Source organism: Zalophus californianus, chromosome 6 (assembly GCF_009762305.2).
Source record: "Zalophus californianus isolate mZalCal1 chromosome 6, mZalCal1.pri.v2, whole genome shotgun sequence".
NCBI lineage: Eukaryota > Metazoa > Chordata > Mammalia > Carnivora > Otariidae > Zalophus > Zalophus californianus.
The window spans coordinates 143,522,147-143,545,643 of NC_045600.1; the positions used below are offsets into that span (position 1 = coordinate 143,522,147).

General features: G+C 43.7%; 1 protein-coding gene across 4 annotated transcripts in view; it reads left to right on the forward strand.

The window, feature by feature from the left end:
- Window positions 1-23,497, forward strand: part of ADAMTSL3 (ADAMTS like 3) — a 368,889-nt gene that overhangs the window by 233,995 nt on the left and 111,397 nt on the right. For all 4 annotated transcript variants that reach the window (XM_027571545.2, XM_027571543.2, XM_027571546.2 and 1 more), the window contains exons 11-16: window positions 879-1,017; window positions 2,080-2,130; window positions 2,806-3,010; window positions 6,838-6,985; window positions 8,599-8,683; window positions 21,230-21,516. In XM_027571545.2, the coding sequence (XP_027427346.2) occupies window positions 879-1,017; window positions 2,080-2,130; window positions 2,806-3,010; window positions 6,838-6,985; window positions 8,599-8,683; window positions 21,230-21,516 (915 nt within the window). The remainder of the gene's footprint in view (window positions 1-878; window positions 1,018-2,079; window positions 2,131-2,805; window positions 3,011-6,837; window positions 6,986-8,598; window positions 8,684-21,229; window positions 21,517-23,497) is intronic.

Genomic DNA, 23,497 nt, shown 5'->3' on the forward strand with positions numbered 1-23,497 from the left:
ATCGGAAGTGAGTCTTCATCACTTTTCCTCTGAAGGCTTTTGAGGCAGGGGCCGGTAGAGGGGACGGGTTTTGTTCCTCCCTGTAGAGACGGTGCTTACTTCCCCAGTTAAGGAGGTCTGTTGGCCTCAGAGGTGCCCTGGGTTCCCCAGGACAGCAAGAGAGTAAAACGTGGCATATGCTTGCAACGGGATATTATGCGGTGGGAGCAAGCACCAACCTGGCACATGGGTTGCTCTCAATAATGTAATGTTGAGTGAGAGAAGCAGAAAATAGAACAAGATTTTAAATACCTATTTGGTTAAAACAGATACACACAAACAACGTTACACGAGGCAGAGGCATATTGAAGAACATATAACCGATGAACAGGTGTCTCTGGGGGAACCCAGATGGGGGAAAGGATGGGCAGAGAGGGGAAGCGTGAGGAAAGAAGAGGGCGTCTGGCTCGGTGCCAGGGGCACAGTGAGGACATGGGCCAGTGAGTGACCTTCGGCCCCAAGGATCAGGCGTTCTGTAAAAGGAGGCTGCTGTAACTTTCTCGTTAAAAGTGCTAAGACCTCCACAATCAGTTCAAGTAATCATTCCCGATCTTGGCCACACATTTTAGTCATCTTCGAAGAACCTGAAGATCATTAGGGAAAAAAAAAAAAAGCCAATTTCCTGGACCTAGCCACAGCGTTTCTGGCTTAATTGAATCACAAAGGGACCCAGGCATTGGTGTGTGCCAGAAGCTCCCAGTGGTTCCATTGAGTAGCCAGGGATGAGAACCACTGAGTTAAGTTTCTTAAGGGGGGGAAAAGGGGGCGTGGCAAGGGATCACTGCCACGTGAAAACGCCGCCATGCAGTAGTCAGACTTGCCTTTTCTCTTTCCGTTAGGTTATCAGCTCAACTCTGCTGAGTGTGTGGATATCCGCTTGAAGAGGGTGGTTCCTGACCATTACTGCCATTACTACCCGGAAAACGTGAAGCCAAAACCCAAACTGAAGGAATGCAGCATGGACCCTTGCCCATCGAGGTTTGCATCATCACCCATAGTTTTTACTCTAAAGAAACAAATCAAGTGTGGCCCAGACCCATCAGTCTTTGCAGAGTGACATTTGCACCACGTGACCTTGAACACACGCTGGTGGCCCTTACCTGCATTTGTCACCCAGCTCACGTGGTCCAGCGCTCTCCTGTCTGGCGGTGCGTGCCTGCACTCGGAGATTTGCTCTTCGTCATGACGCTCTTTGAGTATATCCTGCACACCCAATAGGAAAGGTCTCCTCGTCCAAGTACGAGGTCTTGTCCATCTGCTAGTCATAAATATCTTGACTCACCATTTTCACTTTTAAACTGGGTCACCCATGACCACGTTTTGACTTTTGAAGTGTTCACGTTAAATTCGGTATAAATAATGCATTGTGCAAGGAAGTGAAAAGTTTTAATGCCAAAGCAGAAAAGCTATGCATAAACGGTCCCATTGCATAATTTAGTACCTGCTGACTTGGATTGCCTGGAGAAGTTTCCTGGCTTTACTACAGTATCTTAAAATAACAGCACAATATCAGGTCCCAGAATCCCCCAGACATCTGCCAGCTGGCTGCGGCAGAAGTGTGCTAGTGGAAAAGGAAGTGCTCTCAGTAGATTTCATTTCCTATCACTGAGCTGCCCATTTCCTGTAATCCCAGGTGAACGTAATTATTCATAGAGACCTTTTCAAAGGACAAACTCTGTGAAATAAAATGTTTCTCTGAAGATTCTACTAATATGATAGCGTGTTAATATCATTATATCAAAAAAATTTTTAGATGATAAAAACATAGATTTATCTAAATTAAGAGACACTCTTTCCTTTGGCTAATACATACCACTAGTTTCTGAATTTTCATAGACCTGGGGATGGCGTGTGCCAGAGATGTTCCTGAAAACCAAAAAGATGGTGGCTGAGTTTTTGGGAAGAGTTTACAACCCCATGCGTATTTAGTTTTCAGTGTGAAAGAGCTCTGTCTTTGGGGACGTCAAATCCATAGTGGTCAAATTAATAAATATGTTAATTGATTGAGAAATGACATTGTCACAATGATTTCACTTGTAGCGACGGGTTTAAAGAGATCATGCCCTACGACCACTTCCAACCTCTCCCTCGGTGAGTCACGTGTTTGCCTTTTCCATTCCGCAGTTTGCTCTAAGTAGTTTGCAAGGAAGTGTATCCTATGTGTAGCAATAATCTAAAATGTAAGAGGGATAGATATTAGATTCTTTGCAGAGAGCTAAGGGAAAGCAGACTTCAACTCCATAGTAAGGAAGATCTGTCGAAGAATTAGGTGGAATGCGCCCCCTCCAACAGCGATGTCTCCTGTCACTGGGGGTATCAAGCACAGCTTGGATGACTGGCCATGAGAAAGGGAGCTCAGGCATTGCAGTTGGTCAGAGATTTGAATCCCCTTTTGATGCCCAGATGACTACTTTCTGACCTTCAGTTTCTTTGATTCTCTAGTAGTATTGTCTGTTAGTATTTATAGTGGAGAGACGGTTTAAAGAATGCTTTCACACTCTCTATGTTAACCAGTGAGATTCTCAGAATGGCCCTGGGCAGGGGCACGAGGGAAGATGTCGCATTCCCTCCTGATAGTAGCCTCAGGGACAGAGGCGTGAAGCACCCTGTGACTATAGATTGTGTGGCAGTCACGACGAAAGTCTCATGACTCCAAGTCCTGCGTGCTTTCCGCTGAACCACAGCTGGCCTCTCTCCCCTTTGCAAGTTTGAAACAGACAAGCAAATGACACATAAATAATGTGTTTTTATTTGTTTGCTTTTGAGCTGGGAACATAATCCTTGGACCGCGTGCTCGGTGTCTTGCGGAGGTGGGATTCAGAGACGGAGCTTCGTGTGTGTGGAGGAGTCCATGCACGGGGAGATTCTGCAGGTGGAGGAGTGGAAGTGCATGTATGCGCCCAAACCCAAGGTCATGCAGACCTGCAACCTGTTCGACTGCCCCAAGTGGATCGCCATGGAGTGGTCTCAGGTAAGATTTGAGGACAGGACACTTGTCATTAAATCTCAGATTTTAATGAACGCTGGCTGGGTGTTATCGATCCTTTTTTCACATACCCCCTAAAAGATGTTTGCAAAGTTATATACCCCTTCCCATATATTTGGGTTGACATCTAAAATTTTTTTAAAGATTTTATTTATTCATTTATTTGAGAGGAGCGGGGAGGAGCAGAGGGACAGGGAGAAGCAGACTCCGGGCTGAGTGCAGAGCCTGCTGCGGGGTTTGATCCCATGACCCTGAGATCATGACCTGAGCCACCCAGGCACCCCAACGTCTAAAATTTTTGTATAAGTTTAAATAAAAAGTATCAAAGAATGTCATTTCTAATATGTTGTGAGTGCAGGCATTTTTTAAAATAAAAGTGTTACGACACCTAAAAAAATGTGTCCAGCAGAATGTAAATGCCATACTGATTTCTACCCTTGCCATCTTTCCCTTAAAAAATACATAGAGAAGCTCTTCTTGAACAATTTGGATAGTTTGCATTTTTGCCCCTTGAACTTGAACTTTCAATCCACTCTCCCCATAGAAATTTATCCTAATATAATGTAACTTTATGCTTTATAGTCTTTTATTGATTACGCTATTCTACTTTTCTCCAAGAAAATATGTATAGTGATTGAAATTAGTTAATTTTATTTTCTTTGAGAATGAATTTATTTTAATTTCCTGTCGCCATAAGGCTCTAAGTATTAGAAATATTCCCCTGGGTTGTTATTATCAAAACAACATAGATTTTAAATTTTGGTAAACAGTTTTACACATATAAAGTAAATTTTCAATTGAAAGCAATCTTTCTAGAAAATGACGGGGGCTTGAAAAAATAGTCCGTTACCAGAATAAGACATGGGTTCAGCAGTAATTTTATTCTTAATTTTTACTGCAGATTTCTTGGTTTGTTTTGTTTTGCATGTACACACCGGGAGAACTTGTTCACATAAATAAGTAGACTGAGATGGGCGGATTTTATTATAGCGAGATTGTTCGGGGGGCGCCTGGGGGGCTCAGTCAGTCAAGCATCTGCCCTCAGCTCAGGTCATGATCTCAGGGTCCTGGGATCGAGTCCTGCATCGGACTCCTTGCTCAGCAGGGAGTCTGCTTCTCTCTCTTCCTCTGCCGCTCCCCCTGCTTCTGCTGTCTCTCTCTCGCTCTCAAATAAATAAATAAAATCTTTAAAAAAGGATTATCCAGTTCTTGAACTCCTGAGTTATGTTCCAAAAATCACGTCGTGATCTATCATCAGAAATCAACATTTTTACTTCTCTAATCTGCAGAGCTCGTTTTCGGCTCTTAGAAGTCTCATCCATATGTTTTGTGTTGGCTTTAGAGCTTTCTTTTTTTTTCTTTTTTTATTATTTTTTTAAATTTTATTATGTTATGTTAGTCACCATATAATACATCATTGGTTTTTGACGTGGTGATCCACGCTCCATTGTTTTCGTATAACGCCCAGTGCTCCATGTAGTACGTGCCCTCCTTGATACCCATCACCGGGCTAACCAGTCTCCCCCCTCCCAAAACCCTGTTTGTTTCTCAGAGTCCATAGTCTCTCATGGTTCATCTCTCCCCCCTATTCCCCACTGCCTTCATTTTTCCCTTCCTTCTCCTAATCCACCACCCCACACCCTCTTCAATATCATGACTTTATCGTCACTCATAATTTCAAAATAGAGGGTTGTTACCCAAATCATCCCATTTACCTTTCTTGGCTCTTGATACTTTTCATTTCTTTTCAAAAATCAAATACATTCTCAGTAACAAGAATTAGCTTCCATTAAGGATAAATTCTGTTCCAGAGTGGAGTTCTGGAAATGTAAATACTGACCCCATTGTTGGGGTAAATGTCCAGCTTCCTGAGGAGGCTACGAAGAAGGAGACAATACTCTTTGGACTGACCAATTCTGATATAGTTATACCTTGTAATCATACCATCTTCTTTCCCTTGGGGCAGAAGTTTTCTTTCTTTCTTGACCGAGATGAAACAGCCTCTCAGTGTCACGTATATTTCAAGTCGATAAATCTTGGGGTCGGCGAGTCAGTTTCCCAGAAATAGGGTCTAGTCTCAAACCTCACTCAGTTCGTTAGAATATTTGTTCGGTGGTCCTAAGAGTGGCAAGATGAAATCAGATGTTTCCTGATGTTCTTTTTTTTTTTTGTTTAATCCTTATTTTTTTAAATTCCAGGATAGTTAACATACAGCACTGTATTAGTTTCAGGAGTACAATATAGTGACTCAACACTTCTGTACCTCACTCAGTGCCCATTGTAAGTTCCCTCCTTCATTCCCCTCCCCTCATCCCCCATTCCCCTCCCCTCTGCTGACCACCTCTTTGCTCTCTACTGATATTCCTTTTCTGGAGACGTGAATTTGTCGAAAAGGCCCCTGCATCCTGTGAAACTTGTCTGAGATCATGTAGAAAACGTCTACAGGCTTAAGAACGAATCTTTGAGTTTGATGAATCAGTGGCAAAGGTATGGTTTTGGCAACAGGAGGCTCTGGGATGGAATACCACTCTGCCTCTTGGGAATTCTGTGACCTTGAGCAAGGTCCTTTGATAGCGGGCTGTTTGCTCCTCTGTCAAATGGGAGGGATGCTAGTGAGCTGCAGGTGTGTGGGGCAGTTAGTGAGGTAACACCTGCAGGGCAGTGCCTGTCCCTTAGTGGATGTCCAAGGGTTCTCAGCCCCTCTCACGGATGGATCCAGAATTGGTGAGGCCTGAAGTTTATACACTTTGGGAATGACTCTTGAAGAAGAAAGAATGCAACATATTGGGTATCGAAGTGAATTTTTGTTTAGAATAATCAAAGAAATTGCAAGAAATCACAAATTTTTAAAAATTGACAATGACCCTAATGTGAACTCTGGACTTCAGTTAATAATAACGCATCAGTATTGGTTCGTCAATTATAATAATTGTACCACGCTAATGCAAGATGTAAGTAATAGGGGGAGCTGCAGGGAGGGGTGGGGGCATATCAGAACTCTGTCTGTCTGCTCAATTTTCCTGTAAATATAAAATGGTCCTAAAAATAAAGTCTGTTAATAAGAAAAACCCACATACATATTCACATATATACTCACCAACATATGTAGATAAATTGAAAAGATATCCTAGATTTTCATGACATGAAAAGACTCCATTCATCGGCAAAAGTGGCTTCCAATCATGATAAATAATGCAAGAAAAAAAATACAACAGAGACTTCACATGAAAATTCATAAAAAGACAGGAAAATATTTTATTAATTTTAACTGCCTGACATGTCTGTAGTATTTTTTCCTAACCATTTTGGCTGAATACTCTTTGGCGACCTCTTCATATGATCACAGTTTCGTAAGATAGATTTCTACAGACAGAATAGAAAGATAATCCTCTAGCGTGATTGATCAGAATTTGAGTTTTGAATTGACAGTTTAAAAAAGTTTTTCTTTTTCATTCTCACAAGTTGTTTTGGATAATGTCATAAAAAATTTTAATCAAATTTGAGAACTTATATCAAGTTTCTTTCATATTTGAGCAGAAAGATTTCAGGGCATTTCAGTTTTTCTTGTGCTGTGACCTCAACTGAAATACTTTTCAAATTGAGAATTGGAAGGAGGCCTTGCGAGGGAGGGGCCCTGAAACATAAGAATCACAGGAAATCAACTTCTACCCCTTTCTTTACATGGTTGTCAGGTGGTCGTTTGTGTTTAGTATTCATTCCAATGAGTGGCTCTCCTTGGCATGAGTCGTCAGTACCTTTGTGGATCTGTTCATGAGCAAGAATTTCACGGGCTTCTCATTTCTTCTTTGAAGTGCACGGTGACTTGCGGCCGAGGGTTACGTTACCGCGTCGTTCTGTGTATCAACCACCGTGGACAGCACGTTGGGGGCTGCAACCCGCAGCTGAAGTTACACATCAAAGAAGAATGTATCATTCCCATCCCATGTTATAAACCAAAAGGTAAGTTTGTAGTGCATGTGGAAGTGAAATCAAATGGTGTTTTCTGGCTCTCATTCGAATATTAAAGCATTTCCATTCAACTTACTTTCTTAAAAATTGGTGTCACCCACAGATGGCAATAGACCCGTCCACCTGGGTAAAGAAGCTGGACCGATGTGATTCAGTGATGGGGGTGGGGTGAACTGAGCTCCTACTGACTCAGTGCACATAGAGTGGCTCCTATGCATCCGGGCTTATGCTAACATTTCTTGGTGGACATAGAATAATTTGATCTAATCCCTGTTTTGGAGAAAAAGAAGTAGGGTGAACAGGAGGAGAAAAAGGCGACATGGGGGTAGAAAAGCAGAAGGATAAAGAGAAAGAGGAGCAGGAAATTTCCCCCAGGGTTCTCGTTCCTTGTTCCGACAGTATTTTATACGTGTTCTTCGTCGTGTGTCCTGTTGCCTACTACGGAATGAACAAAGACTTTCAGCTCCCAGTCTAGACTGAGAGATGCTTTTAGAGTTTGTTTTTGTTGTTCCTATTTGTTCCACATGAATTAGCAGAAATGGGTAGCATCCATGAACAGGAAGTCTTGACATCATCTCTCAGATATACGTTCCTCTCTACACAGGATTATTGCCATCTATTTTAGTGAGCTGTTTCCAACCCTTAGACAAGTTATTTCCTCTCTGGAAATGAAAGAGGGATTATTCTCACCTGTTAGGGTCAAGAAGTCTTTTCATATCTTAGAAAGTATAGTAAAATTCTCCTTCATTATTTCTGGGTTCATTGTCCATACAAATAGCCTTACAATGAGCCACTGAACAAATATTTATTTACTGTGTCTGCCTTCCAGAAAAATCACTGGTTGCCGTGGAAGGGACAAATCCCAGTTATAGAACTTTCACCAGTGAAGTCTTTTCTCCTTCCTGGTGCACTTGATGGGCTCTCATAGCCATATTCTTGGTGTCTGCGATTTCCCCACAGCAGTACAAAAATGATTTCCTTTCTTATTTCATAACTAGTGTTTCTTTCTTCATGTCTTAGGAGGCTTAAAAGGACAGAAAGGGGCATGCATCTTGCTCCTGCGTGATGGTTATAATTGGTAATGAGCTCCCTCAGCAACTACAACAATAAAAATTTAAGTAAATCAGAACACAGATTCCCCTCCTCCCAACTTTCCAAACATTTATGTTATTTGATTTTCTCTAGTGATTTCTTTATTCATGGGCAACAAGAATTTGTGGCAAAAGAAAGCAAACTGATATGGAAGAAAGTAAGCTGATATGGTTGAAGTAAGAAAGCAAGCTGATATGGTTGAGCTTTAATATGTAAACAACAGAGACAGGTTTTGGTTTATGAAAGGCATTTTTTAAAATAAAAGGCGTTTTAATGTTTGCTTGGAGAACGTGTTCAACTGTGCTATGGGATCATCTGGTTGTATTTGGATAATGTGTTAATTAAAAAAATATATGACAGAAATGTCTGGTTCACCCCAGAAGCTGCTTCATGTGCTAAAAGACTCAGCTTGCATTTGCAAAGTATGACTGCTTTATTGATGAAACATTCAGCAAACAATGATCATGTATCCAACTCCCTTAAGCTTGTTGTTTATGTTCCTTTTTTCTTAGAAAAAAGTCCAGTGGAAGCTAAGTTACCTTGGCTGAAACAAGCACAAGAACTAGAAGAGACCAGAATAGCAACAGAAGAACCAACGTGAGTCCAGGACCTTTTATGGGAGTAATCAGGGCATAGCCAGTTAACATGATATATGTAATTTTTGTACTCATTGGAGTACAGTGATACATTTCAAATCCAAATGACCTGAATTCTCAGACTCTAGAGAGCTTGAGCTGGCTAGAATTCTTCTCTCTTTCGCAATTCAGCAGTCCCACTTTGGCAGTATTTGTGAGAAGCACATAAAAGAACAGTGTTTGTTAACTCAAAGCAGACCCAGTGGTCTGCTACAATTAAGAGATTGGGGATAATTCCTAGATCTGTATTAACACATATGATTTGACCAAGGACCATGACAATATTATATAAAATCAATCAGTCAGTCAATCATCCCATGGTTAAGACACGGCCAATCTCTATAAAACCCGTTTCATTGAAATGCATCAGGGTGACCTGAGTAATTATAAGGAGAAATCCCAGAGCTGCTATGGCATGGAGCAATAGGAAGAATATGGCGCTACTTATCTTGGAGCCTAGAACCACTACTTTTAATTATGTGACCTTAGACAAGTCTTTAATCTTTCTATGTCTCATCCTATAAATGAAGCACGCTGGACTTGACCTCTCCAGGGTCCATTCCAACTCAAAAATCCAGTGACTTCTATCCACATGTGATTTGGCAAATCCAGAGTGTAATGGTGTCAGTGGAAATTGAGATTCAAAAGCAAATCAAAGAAACCTCTGGTTGCAGAGGGATAGGGACCTAAAGAGAGCAAGGAATCAAAGGTGCTCTGAGATTTTTCAGCCAGGAGTCTAGAAGAATGACAGCACCAATGACAGACTCAAGTAATTGGACAGGACAGCCGATTCCCTGTCAGACACGTCAAGTCTGTGGTGCTGACAGGCTGTTTACCAAGAGAGCATTCACAGAGTGTTGTAGGAAAAGGGATCTCAAAGGTAATAAGGTAATATGGCCAGTCTCCCGCTCAGAGCAGGCAGGAGACTGGCCATATTCTTCGTCAATTCCTTTGGTGATATGCAGAGCTCCCTGCATTGAGAGACAGCTCATTCTTCTGTTGAACAACCTGACTTATATGCAGGATTTTTCTTTGGTTGAGCTAAACACACCTCCTTCAAATTTCTGCTTTCTGAAAGAGAAAAAAAAAAAAACAAACCCATGTCGATGCCTCATTCCATGTGACAGGTTTTCACAAATTTGAGGAAAGCTGGATCCCAAGAGTGTGGTCTTTCCCAAGCTCATCACTCTTAGCCTTTTCCAGTGGTTTTCATGTTTTGCTTTTAGATCCCTTACCAACCTCATTGCTGGTTTCAGAACATGCTCATTTGTCAATGTCCCATCCAACTGGAGTCTAGCCCAGTGAGCCCCAGGGGAATGTGGATTACTCCTCTTTGAGAAGGCACCATGCCTCTGGTGATACAGGCCAAGAGAATTGGCGTATCCCCCTTAGGACATGCGCAGAACTTTTCCACATGGACTAGTGGCAGGCTTTGAAGTGAACCCAGAAGAAACTGTAGATGCTGTGAGGTGAATGACCCCAGAGTAACTGACTAAAGAGAGAGCTCATGACTGTAGTTTGGTGACCTAGAGGAGGGGGGTGGTGTTGCAAGAAGTGGGTGATGCAGGAGAAGGAGTAGTGAGCAGAGGGAGAAGGAGACCCAAGGAAGGACCGTGGTTGGAAAGACGAAGGCCGTAAAGAGTTTAAGGAGGGGTGCAGATCTCTTAGAAAGTCAAGGAAAAATGATGCAGACGGGGAAAACGCTATCTAAATGGGCAAGAGAGTCTTTTCCAGTTAATTGTAGAGTAGTATCATTCCAATTGTAGAGTAGTATCATATATTCCAGTAGTATCATAGAGATGTAAACATTTCAGAGATTTAAGACATGAATTCCCAATTAGAAGGAGTGGGTATTTGAGTACTAAAGAAGGAGTACAGATTGGTAGGGAAGCTGATGGAAAGAAGTGGTTCTATGGATGTTTGATTTTTGTTATTTTTTATATGAAGTTAGGATGGCCTTATATATATATTTTAAGATTTTATTTATTTATTTGGCAGAGAGAGAGCAGGAGAGCGGCAGAGGGAGAGGGAGAAACAGGTCCCCTGCTGAGGAGGGAGTCCGACGTGGGGCCCCATCCCAGGACCCTGGGATCATGACCTGAGCCCAAGGCAGTCGCTTAACCAAGTGAGCCACCCAGGCGCCCCAGGATGGCCTTAAATATATTAAAAAATAGTAAAGATTGTAGACAAGTCAGTTAACATGTCTACACCTCCCAAGTGTACAGGAAGGGTGTTAGGCTCAATACTACCAGAACCTTCTCCCCGCTGTGATCTCCTGTGATTCCGTAAGGGAAGGAACCCGTGGAAAGAAGGAGATTTGAGACAGCCGAAGGGAGTGTGTAGTTGTCACGCGAGGAAGGTTATAGAGTTCTCAGTCTAGAACGATGCATCCTACTTGGATCTTCTGTCCCCAGAACACAACTAGATTGTAACTGCAACTCCTCCTGTATGTCCTCTCTTGGTTAATGGGGTTGCTGTCTAGTTCCCCAAACCACAAGTCTGGGGTCATTCTTGCCTGTCTCTCATTCTTCCCTTATATGTAGCTAACTACTGGTCCTGCTGATCCTATCCACTAAAATCTGTCTCCATTCCAGCTCCTTTGCTCTGTTCCTACTACCATCCTGTCCAGGTCCTGAGCTCACTTCCCGGGACACTAGAAACAGCCTTCTGATTCGCTTCCCACTCGGTCCCCTCAAACCCACCCATCCCACAGCTTCTGGACAAGTCTAGCTAAGGCACAAATCTGAGTCTTTCTTTCCAACATTGAGAATATGGTTCCCCATCAGCCAGAGATTTGCACTCACCCCCAAGGCCAACCAGACTTCGCGGGGGGCATCAACCCTTCAGGGCTCCCAGCATCCTCCCTGAGCGCTTCCTTGCTTTGCCTTGAGTGGGATGCTGCAGCTGCCGTAAACTGCTGGTTGTGTGTCCCCTACAGGAGGCTGCCACTCACCGCCCCCCCCCCGCCATTAATAATGTTTTTATCCGAGGACAGCTGACGCAATGTCACTTTGGTTTCAGGCGTACGACACAGTGATTCTGCAAGTTTCTACATTTTGCTGTGCTCAGCGCACGTGTAGCTGCCGTGGGTCCCCACACAAGGCTGTTGCCATACCGCCGGCAGCACTCCTCAGGCTCTGCCCTTCCGCCCCGAGGCTTGCTTGTCCCACCAGTCTTTCAGTCACGCTCCCTTCTCTGTTGGGAACGGGGGCCACCTGGCGAAGGCTTTTTTTTTTTTCTTTTTAAAAGCTGTTTTTATTATAGAAAATTTCAAGCTTATATAAAAGAGGAGAGGACAGTATAATGAACCCCCATGTATCCATCATCCGGCTTCAGTAGTTGTCAGTTAGCAGGTCGCTCTCGTTCCGTCTCTGCCACCAACACGGAAGCCAGACTCCAGACAGCAGAGCATTTCATCTGTAAACCTCACAGGATGTGTCTCTAAGGAAGAAGCACTTCTTCTATTCTCCTCCTTCTCCTCCTCCTTCTTTAATAACCACAATACCATTTTAAAGTCTGGTCTTCAGGTCACTTCCATCAGAATCACCTGTGGCACTCCTGAAATGCAGATCTCTGGGCCCCAGGGGCAGACTCTGGGTGGGTGGGGGAGGGCGTGCTTCGTCCCTAGCATTTTTTTTTTTTTGACTCTGCCAGATACCTTTTATTTGTTTATTGTTTTGTGGTACAATATCCATAACAGAATAGGTGCAGGGGGATGAAGAAGTACAGGCTTCCAGTTATAAAATAAATCAATCACGGGGATGAAAAGTGCAGCATAGGGACTACCGTCAATATTTCATCACTTTCCATGGTGACAGATGGTGACGACGCACCTATCGTGGGGATCATTTCGTAATGTCTAAAACTACCAGCTCGCTCTGGTGTGCCCCTGAGACTGATAGACTGTTGTATGTCAGATGTGCTGCGTTTTCAAAAATGACCGTTTTAACCATTTTTAAGGGTACGGTTCCGTGGCATGAAGTGCGCTGACCTGGTTGGGCAGCCAGCGCTGCCCCCCCTCCGGAGCTGCTTCATCTTCCCCAGCAGAGACTCTGTCCCCGTGAAGCACTAGCTCCCCAGTGCCCCCCCGCCCCTCCCGCTAGCCCCCTGCCCCCCTCTTCTGCTTTCCATCTCTAGGAATTTGTCGCCTGCATTTTTAGCAAGTATCCCAGGTGACTTGGGAAGGTGCATCCAAGTTTGGGAACCACTGGATCGGGCCGTCTGTAGGATCCCTTTCACAGTCTGAAAATCCTGTTCATTGTATTGAATTGGAAGGGGCAATATCATGTGAGCTCCAGTGGGTTCAGGCCCTGTATTCATTCCAAACCTGCTCTTTCTGTCAGCCCACCTGCCTTTGCTGCTGCTGGTTTCCTCCTCTCCTTAATCTCCAAGCAAAGCCAATACGCCCTTTCCTCCTGGAAGACACCACCCCTTTCTCTCCAGGATGGGAGCCGGAGCCCCCTGCACCTGTTCCCGGCCCTCGGCCCTCGAGGCTGCCTCCTCCCTGCTTCTTCCCTCCCCCTCTCCTTCTGTGGTCTCTGTGCAATTTTCCTTTGTAATTCACGCTGCTGGCGGATGCTGGCCTGTTCCTGGCTGCCTAGTGTGAAGTTTATAGTTTCCTCCCACCACTTCTGACTCTCTTCATTCCCTCGATTTCCAAACAAAACCGCAACATACCTCAGCTTCCAGTTCATCCTTCTGTAACCGCTGTCTTTTGTGGTTTGGGGATGCTTGCTTGTTGACAATGATGGAGAAGGGGGAACGTAGCTATATTTCAGATCCCTCGAGGAAAGCCTGCCAAACCTGCCTGGAGAAGATAAATATTTCTGCCTCTGTGGTTTACCATGGCCTGAGCTCTGAATTTACGCAGGGAGCGGATGTTCAAAAGCTTTTTTTTTTTTTTTTCAATTAGGAAAATAAAAATTATAGCTTATAAAGCTATGCCAAGAGAACTGCAGTGTTGACCTTTCAAAGCTTCCAGCTGTGGAATGTGTTGACGGTTGATACGGTGCATCCGTCGTTTTTAAAAGATCTTCCCTGGAGACGTCCTCGTTTCTTTGGGGTGCGAGATGTTTCTGCAGCTGTGTTGCCCTTTTCCCATTTTTCGTATGTGAAAACCAAGGAAACAGGACAGGGTTAGAGCACTTTGGATGTTTTCTTCCCTGCTATTTTTTTGGAAGCTGTATTTGCTAAAACCAAATCATGTCTTCTTCCAGACATCTGTTTTTCTCACGGTGGTCCTAACAGCTAATATTGAGAATTTCATTTGTGCCAGGGTCTATGTGGATTGACTCATTTAATTCCACCAATTTGATTCCAACACCCCATGAGGAGGTGTTATCATTAACCTCACTTTAGGGGTGAAGATACCAAGGCACAGAAAGATTAGGGCATTGTCCAGCATTTCAGAGCTGTTAAGTGGTGGACAGTGATTCTCTGGCATGTGATTCTAGAAGGAGCTCCAGTTTAATGTTAAGTGACTTGAATTCAAGCTTTGCCCATCCTTAGGTTGGTCTAATAAGGTAGACAAGAGAATTTAGTTGTTATATTACCGTACTGTGAGGTTTAGGGGTCAGGGAGAGCTTCTTGGGAGAGATGGTGCATGAACTAAGGTCTTGAGATGTACACGGGTGTCAGGCGAGCAAAATGTCAAGTATTTGGGATTGCATGCCAGCCAACTGGTCCACGTGGCCATGCCTGGCTGCTGACATACTGAGTGTGGAGAGGGGCCTGGAGGCTAGAGCGTGAGGCAGCAAGGATGTGGCTGGAAACAAAAGCATGTCTTGGAGGTCTTCGTGGTTCACTAAGGAGCTTGGACTTCATGTGGAGGCAGTGGGAGGGTTTTAACAAGTGATGTCATCATGATTACATTTTAGAAAGATCTTTCTGGCTCTCTGCAACTTGTTGCTGATCATTAACTATGATAAAAAAAAAACAAAAACAAAAACTGCAGCCAGTCTCAAATTGCACATCTCTGTCTAGATAGGACATATCTGCTGGGGTGGAATTTCTGGTACGGAAGATAAGCACATCAAAGGCATCGAATTTCTATGGTCAAATTTCATTCCAAAAAGTCAGTGTGTGTTTGCCTGTCTATGGCAGTCCCGGAGCCCACCCTCTTTCCCACACATTCATCAACATGGGGAAACGACCTTTTTGTTTTTTAAAAAAATCCTGCTTTCTAATACAGTTGACTCTTGAGCAACACGGGTTTGAACTGCGGTGGGTCCACTTACACGTGGATTTCTGCAGTGTGGCGCTATAAATGTATTCTCTCTTCCTTATGATTTTCTTAACATTTCTTCTCTCCAGCTTACTTTATTGTAAGAAGACAGTATGTCAGAAGTATAACATACAAAATAGGTGTGAAGACTGTGTACGTTATGGGCAAGGCAACAGTAGGCTGTTGGTTATGAGTTCGGGGAGTCAGAAGTTACACGTGGTTTTCTGACTGTGGGCAGGGAATGAGGAGGGGGTCGGTGCCCCAAAACCCTGAGCAGTTCAAGGGTCAACTATACTTTTCATGTTTTCATGGTGTACATGTAACTTTGATCCATGGGGAATGTGATATGTGGTGTCTCTCCCCAATAATTAACGAGTTGCCCAGCACTATCCGACAATAATTTGTCCTGCCCACTCTGATTTCACAGTGCCTTCACTGTGCAAACAGGTACCCCATTGCCAGCCCCGTAGTATTGGAGTTACTGTAACTTTTTAGTCCTTTTTTTCTCTCAGACTGTGCATGGGCAGTATAATTGTTATTCCTTTTAAACATGCTCCTGACTGTCCTCACCTAACCTCCCATAACAACTTGAGAGTTGTCTTGTCTGTTTCCAGCCTCCCCAAAATTGGATCAGAACCGTATTCATTTGCTAAAATAATTAAGGGGGGGGAAACAAACATTTTACAACTTGGAATCTTTCCATTCGGAGGCATGTGCTGTTCTCGCTGGTTATTCCGGTCTCTGCGGTTAGAACCCCCTATCGTATTTTGTGGTTTTAATCAAGTGGCCTGTACTTTCTTACAAACTTTTTATTCACCAACTCAATTTTCTTACATGTTTCAAGCTTCAGTTGTTTTTTCATCTGTAATGTTGGGAAAAAACGGTACTTGTTCAAAAGGTTGTGAAAATTATATTCAAATAATACATGTACCGTTCTTAGCGTGGTGAGTGTTGGCTGAATTCTGGGAAACGTGGTAATTTTAGGATAGATAGATAGGTAGGGACTATTTTATTGAACTCTGATTTTTTTTTTCTAAAGATCTTCAATTAACTTTACTGTTTCCCATAGTTATCAAGTCATCATCAAAGAATAACTTCATCTCTTCTTCCCAAAAATTTTTACTGGTCTTTTACCTTTTCTTATCCTGTTTTGTTATTCCTTATACTTCAGATTTCATTTATTTATAATATATTAAAGATATATAAAAGAGAGAGAGAGACTGTGAGCACAAGCAGGGGGAAGGGGAGAGAGAGAGAGAGAGAGAGAAGCAGACTCCCCGATGAGCTGAGAGCCCGATGTGGGGCTCGATCCCAGGACCCTGGGACCATGACCTGAGCTGAAGGCAGACAGTTAACTGACTGAGACACCCAGGCGTCCCTAAACATCCCATTTCTATTGATGTCTCCATCTTCAAAATGAGTGTGTTGACATAGCTTGCTTTATTACCAACCTATTTCAAAGTTCCTGATTTTTTTAAAAAAGTGTTAGCCAGGTTAGAAAATTCAAACCTTTTAAATTGCTTTGGCTGCTGTGAAAATTCACTGCAAACCAAGTGGTTTAATACACATTTGCCAGATCAATTCTAGAGGTGAAGAGCCCAGCAGATTGTTGCCCGTTCCCCTGCATTGGGTCCCACCGAGCCAAAATCAAGAGCCTGAGCGCCTCTCTGGGGTCCCTGGGGGAGGATGTGCTTCCAGGCTCATTCGGGTAGTTGGCAGAATTCAGTTCCATGCAGTCGTGGAATTGAAACCTCCACTTCCTTGCTGGCTCCAGGAGTTGTTCGCAACTTCCAGAGGCTGCCTGCATTCCTTGGCTCCTGGGCCCTTCCATCTCCGAGCCAGCAATGGTGGGTTGAGTGCCCTTCACGCTCTGAATCTCTCTTGCTCTTTTCCTGCATCTCTCAGACTCCAGCCAGAGAGGCTTCTCTGTTTTTAAGGCCTTGTGTGATTAGATTATCCTGCTAGGGCAGTCTCCTTATCTTGAGGTCCATAACCTTAACCACATCTGCAAAATTTCTTGTGTCATGCAATACAACATATTCATAAATCCTGGGGACTAGGGTGTGAGCGTCTTTGGGGTGGCCACTATTCTGCCTAACACTCTAGGTTTTTATGATAATCATTTTTTATCACTTTTTTTCCTGGAAGACACTGTGCCTTTCCAAGCTGTGTTTTAGGCAGTTTTTAATCCTTTTTCACATATTTTATTTTTGAACACTTTTTCTGTTTGTCATGGATTGGAACCCCTACTTGAAGAATCCAGGTAACTTCAGTATCAGATTCTTTAGATTCTCTCTCACTTTGTCTCTAAAAACGGCCATTTTAAAAAGTCCATTTTGGGGGCGTCTGGGTGGCTCAGTCAGTTAAGTGTCTGACTTTTGATTTTGGCTCAGGTCATGATCTCAGGGTTGTGAGATCGAGTCCCACGTCCAGCTCCACACTCAGTGCAGAGTCTGCTTGAGATTCTCTCCCTCTCCTTCTGCCCCTCCCCGTGCTCATGCTCTCTCTCTCTCTCAAATAAATAAATAAATCTTTAAAAAAATAAAAATTTAAAAATTTAAAAAGTCCGTTTTGGAGAGGTGTGATTTACATACAGTAAACCATGTCTATTTAAAGGATGAGCTTTTAAGAGGTGGAAAGAGCCCTACGGCCGCAGCCTTGGGCATGATACTGAGCACTTCCATCACCCCAGACAGTCCTCTCTGCAGCCTGTCCTTCCCTTTCACCCCTCCGATTGCTCCAGAAGCTTCTCTTCTCTCTCTCAGCACTGTCAAGTCCTGCCTGTGTCATCAATCTGATCATCAGCCTTGATTCTTCTGTGTTTTCCAGGTTCTGAATTCCCGATGAGACTAGGAATCATGTCCTTAAGCTTCACAGTTTATATCTTTAGCTCCCTAGTTTCCCATTTTATTCTGTCGTTTTATCATCTTGTGTCTAAACTCTCATGGTAGGGAGGTGCTATTCTAAGTTCTTCTGCCAAGCGCAGATGTAGGGAACGTGCTCTGTTTCTCTGGTTGTGTTTTGTGCAGACATGGTGCTTCAGATGTTTTCATGCGGCTCTCTTCCTTTTTCTATCCTTAAAATTTTTTTTCTGTGAGGGAAAAACAAAACAAGACTCAGAACTGTATGAACACTGTAATATCTTTTGTTTAAACAATAATAGGAGCCCCTGGGTGGCTCAGTCAGTTAAGCATCTGACTTCATGATCCCAGGGTCCTGGGATTGAGCCCCACATCAGGCTCCCTGCTCAGTGGGGAGCCTGCTTCTCCCTCTCCCACTGCCCCTTACTGTGCTTGTGTTCTCCCTCTCTCTGTCAAATGAATAAATCAAATCTTTAAAATAAATAAATAAGCAATAATAAATTTGAAAATTTTTTTAAATCCGCAGAAGAAAATCTGCTAGTTTATGCCTAAAGTTTGAGTTACCATAGCTTTTCTTTTTCCCTCTGAAATCACTCATGGCTAATCTGGACAGCCCTCAGATCTGTTTTTTAAGAGGACGCTTAAAAGGACCTCTGAAAACCAACTTGAAACATCCCAGTCGCCTTAGGAAAGCACTGGACGCAAACCATCTTTTGCCCTGTTGGGAAATGAGGTGAGCCCTCTTTCCTGCCCCGTATTCTGTCAGGGTTCTGGATCACAGGAGACCCAGGAGTCCAGCCTGAATGAAAAAAACCTACTTCTCATTAAAGCAAAATCCCAAATTTTAAGTTTTTATTCCTAAGGAGAAGGGAAAGGAGAAAAGTAGTGACCGTAAAAGTACAGTACACACAAGGTTAGAAAATTCAAACCTTTTCAAGCTACAAATAAGAAGTGGAAGCCCCCCCTTTACACTCTAGACCCTGACACATGGAATCACTTCCGGAAAAGAGGAATCATACAGGAACCAACGTATGTAGACGTTTGTGCTATAGATACACAATTATATAATATATACACTACCTATGCCTATGTATACCTGAGTGTATTTAGACAGAAGATCATAGTATATGAACTACCCCGTACTTACTTCATTTAACTGTCTCTAAGAGGAGGCCATTCCTGCTCAATTAATATAGACCCGCACCCTTAAAAAATACTTTATTTTAGAGAGCGAGTGAGTGGAGAGAGAGAGCGAGCACGTGGAGCCTGCTTAGGAGTCTCCCTCTCCCTCATCAGGCTTGTAGGGACAGAGAGAGACAGAGAGAGAGGGAGAGAGAGAATCTCAAGCAGACTCCCTGTTGAGTGTGGAGCCCGATGCAGGGCTCGATCTCACGACCCTGAGATCATGCCCTGAGCTGAGACCAAGAGTCAGACGCTCAACCGACTACGCCATCCAGGTGCCCCATACCTACCTCCTTCTTTTAATTGACCTCATATTATTACATTGTATGGATTCCTTGTCTTAAATTTTTTTTAAAGATTTATTTATTTATTTTAGGGGAAGGGCAGAGGGAGAGGGAGACTCTTAAGCAGGTTCCACGCCCAGCACAGAGCCCAACTCGGGGCTTGATCCCACGACCCTGAGATCATGACCTGAGCCGAAATCAAGAGTTGGATGCTTTCTGGTTCTACTGGGGAAAACATCAAGGGAAGAAAAGAGCATTGTGCAAATATTATTCCAGTAACTCCTCCATCCTGGGAGGTCGGGCAAGCCCCCTCCTGGCATAGGAGGGCTAGGAGAGGGAGAGAAGGAGTTTTCCGCTAACAGTTTTCAACACAATAAACAAAATTTGGGGGGTTTACTGGTAGTTCTTTCCTGGGCTCATGCATAGCAATGGTGTTGTATTCTGCTGAGTGGAATGTACTGTTTCGGACAACTGTGATGATGTGTTGTCTGTGGAGAGAAGATTGGAGGACTCGGAGAGACCCTTATTACCCTATCTTTCTGAGATTTTGAACATTAAGCCTTGGAACTACATCTTAATCATTTTCTGAAGTGACTTAGTACATTACCCTGTGCATAGGGGTCTGTATCCACTTAAGCGTAGGAAATGATGCACACCATATTCCCTCATAGCGTTTATGGTGTGCGTTCATATATCATATAGTCTTCGGGAGGGTTTTGTAGTAAATTAACCCATTTAACAGGACAGCACCCACAGTTCCCCAGACTTATTCTATTACTGAGCTCTTCCTTGTCTCGCACTTGGGAGTGTCTCATGATGTAAGTGTTGCTTCAGGATATCTCGAATACCTGTGTCCTTCCTGAATCTATGCTTTTAAATTCAGTGCAGGAATCAGCAAACATCTTCTGCAAAGGCCCCGACATTAAATATTTTAGGCTTTGCTGGCCAAACAGTCTCTGTTGCAGATACCCAGCTCTGCCATGTAGCACAAAAGCAAACAGAATTTATGCCATTCACAAAAATGTTACCCTTTTTTCCCACCCCACGCGATCCATTTAAAACCATCAAAATCATTCTTAGCTAGTAGGCTGTAGAGAAATAGGTGGGCTGGAATTGACCTGTAGACTGTAGGTGGACAACCTCTGATTCAGTGGATAATAATTCAGGATCAGAAATAAATACTTTATTCAGCTAGATTGTGGAATACCTAAGGTATTTTCAAGAAGATGTTCAGTGTATTTATGTAAATAGAAAAGAATATGTAAGCTTCATCTATGTTTTCTGCCAAAAACATTTGTTGTCCTGTAGCTTAGCGCCTAAATATTGAGGGTTGAATAAAACCCTGCCAGTTAAAGGGTAAGCCTGATAAAGATTAGATAAATAAAAATTGGTGAAAAATCTCCATATTATAAAAGAAATCAGATTAGAAATTTTCACCATGGAATTTCTTTATTACCAAATTAAAAAAATCAATTATATATGTTTTTAAAGATTTATTTATTTGAGAGAGAGAGAGAATGAGAGACAGTGTGCCAGGAGGGGCAGAGGGAGAGGGAGAGAGAGAGAAGTAGACTAAGCTAAGTCTCTGCAGCCAGGTGCGGGACTCAATCTCACGACCCTGAGATCACGGCCTGAGCCGAAATCAAGAGTCGGACGCTTAACCAGCTGAGCCACCCAGGCGCCCCCTAGTTTTAATGATATCATGCAAAGGTCCTAGCACAGAACTTGAGTTATAAAATGGTTGCAAACGTTCAGTATATCTCTAGGGAAAATTCTGTTGTTAATAAGATTTGAAAATTTGTTGGTGACATAATTGAGCATCAGTAAAAATATGGCATTTCAAATGTTCTGAATTCCCTCTGAATAAAGTTACTTTTTCGCTTCAGAGAATTCTTGTCACTCCTCTGTGGCCCAAATGTAATGGTTGCGTGTCCTCTCCCCGCCCCGATTTTCCATAGGTTCATTCCGGAGCCCTGGTCAGCCTGCAGCACCACATGCGGGCCGGGCGTCCAGGTCCGAGAGGTGAAGTGTCGCGTGCTCCTCACGTTCACGCAGACGGAGACTGAGCTGCCTGAGGAAGAGTGTGAAGGCCCCGAGCTGCCCACCGAGCGGCCTTGCCTCCTCAAGCCATGCAGCGAGGGCCCTGCCTCCCGCGAGCTGGACGTCTCTCTCCAGGAGGACAGCAGGATGACTTACCACTGGGAGTATGCTGGGTTCACCCCTTGCACGGCCACATGCTTGGGAGGTACTTGATTCTAGCTCGGGGGACAGTCTCATCTTGTGCTGCTAATGGTTTGAGAAATCACTAAATCATTCAAGCCAAATACACAAGTTAGAAAAGTCTAAAGGAGGTGACATCATTTGGATAACTGAAAACCTTGCCATTTCTTTCTTTCTTGTCCATTATGATTATTTTCTAGGAAGATAAAGGATAGTGGGATAATATCATGGCCAAAAATTTAGTACATTCCTTTGGCCTAGCATCTGAATAAATGAGATGGGGAAAGAGGCCGCTGAGTAATATGGAATAAATAGGGAAACGCAGAACAGGTAAGTCGAGGCAGTCTTGCCCATAAATCAGTGTTACAAAGTGAGATCATCTGATGGCACTCTGTCAAGAGTCATCCTCAGAATATAGTCAGGCTCATACCCGCACGTTGGGCTAGAACACACTGATGACTACGGTTTACGTGTATACATGTGGAGTCACGTGCATAGGCAGTGGACCTGTTAGGATTAGGAAGTGCTAATATGGTCACGGGGCCTCAGTAGGGTAGAAGTTGGCCCCAGGATTATTAAGCATTCCGGAATCCAAAAGGGAGTGGATGAGTAGAGAGCTGGAGTCCAGATAGTCATTCTCCAGGGCTCTCTTTTTTGGAAGGAAATAGAAATAATTGGAAAGCTAGATCTTCTGCTGATGTGAAGGGGGCCCATCCGATCAGGACTCCAGGGCTCCTGACACCCTACCCATGGACTCCGGTGGTTGTGGCAAAACTTGGTGACTAAATGTGTGCTGACTTCAGTCCCAGACAGCGGTGGGAAGAATACAAGGAGCTGCTGCCTTAGAACGCAGCTGGGTCAAGTGCATGCTCCACTCCTCTTGGTGGTCCTGAGCCCAGTACTTGGACCTCCCTATCAGGTCTTGGAGCTCAAGGTCCCATCACTGTGCCTGAGCCCCTCACCCTTTGTCCCCCAGGCTCTTAAGTAAATTCCCAGTCCTTCCCATCTGGTCTCTAAGACCTGATGGTATTTGTCTTTCTCCTGTCCTAATTCAACCTCGAGACCCACCTGTCCTGACACAGGCACCTGTTCTCTAACATTGCTGGCCTGCAGTTGACCCAGGTGGAGTGACATATGCTTTACCCCAGGCTTCAGCAAAGCAACTGCTGCCTTTCATATGGACTTATGCACCTAGAATTTAAGAAAAGAACCCTTACCTACTCCCGCATTCTCTCTGCTCTCTTACTTGCTTCGCCCTGGTTTTTAGAAGCCTACCCAGCTAGCCAGGAAGTGAGATTTTCTTATTCCCCAGGACCCTAATTTGCTGCCAGGGCGCATAATCTCAGCTGCAGCTGTGCTGCGGCCCGGAACTTCACTCCTGTGCCCTCTGAGTTCAGGACCCTGGACACTGCCCATGTTGTAGCTTGGAAACCTGAATTTTTTTTTTTTTTTTAATTAAAATTCAATCAATGGACGGGGTAGCCGGGTGATGGGTATTAAGGAGGGCACGTGTTGTGTTGAGCACTGGGTGTTATACGTACGCAACTAATGAATCGTTGGACACTACATCAAAAACCAATGATGTACTATACGGTGGCTAGCTGAACATAATAAAAATAAATAAATAAAATTCAATTAATTAGCATATATTGTATTATTAGTTTTAGAGGTGGAGTTTCGTGTTTGATCAGTTGCATTAACAGCCAGTGCTCATTCCATCACAGGCCCTCCTTAATGCCCATCGCCCAGTTACCCCATCCCTCCCACCCCCCTCCCCTCCAGCAACCCTCAGTTTGTTTCCTAGAGTTAAGAGTCTCTTATGGTTTGTCTCCCTCCCTGATTTCATCTTGTTTTATTTTTCCCTCCCTTCCCCTTTTGACATGCCCTTGGCGATAACAGAAACTGATACTTTCTTGATGATTCTGGAGAATCCCTCTAGAGCTAGTTGCTGTGATGAGAAATGGTCCCCTATTCAGCTGTGATTATAGATGTCTGGAACTTTCTAC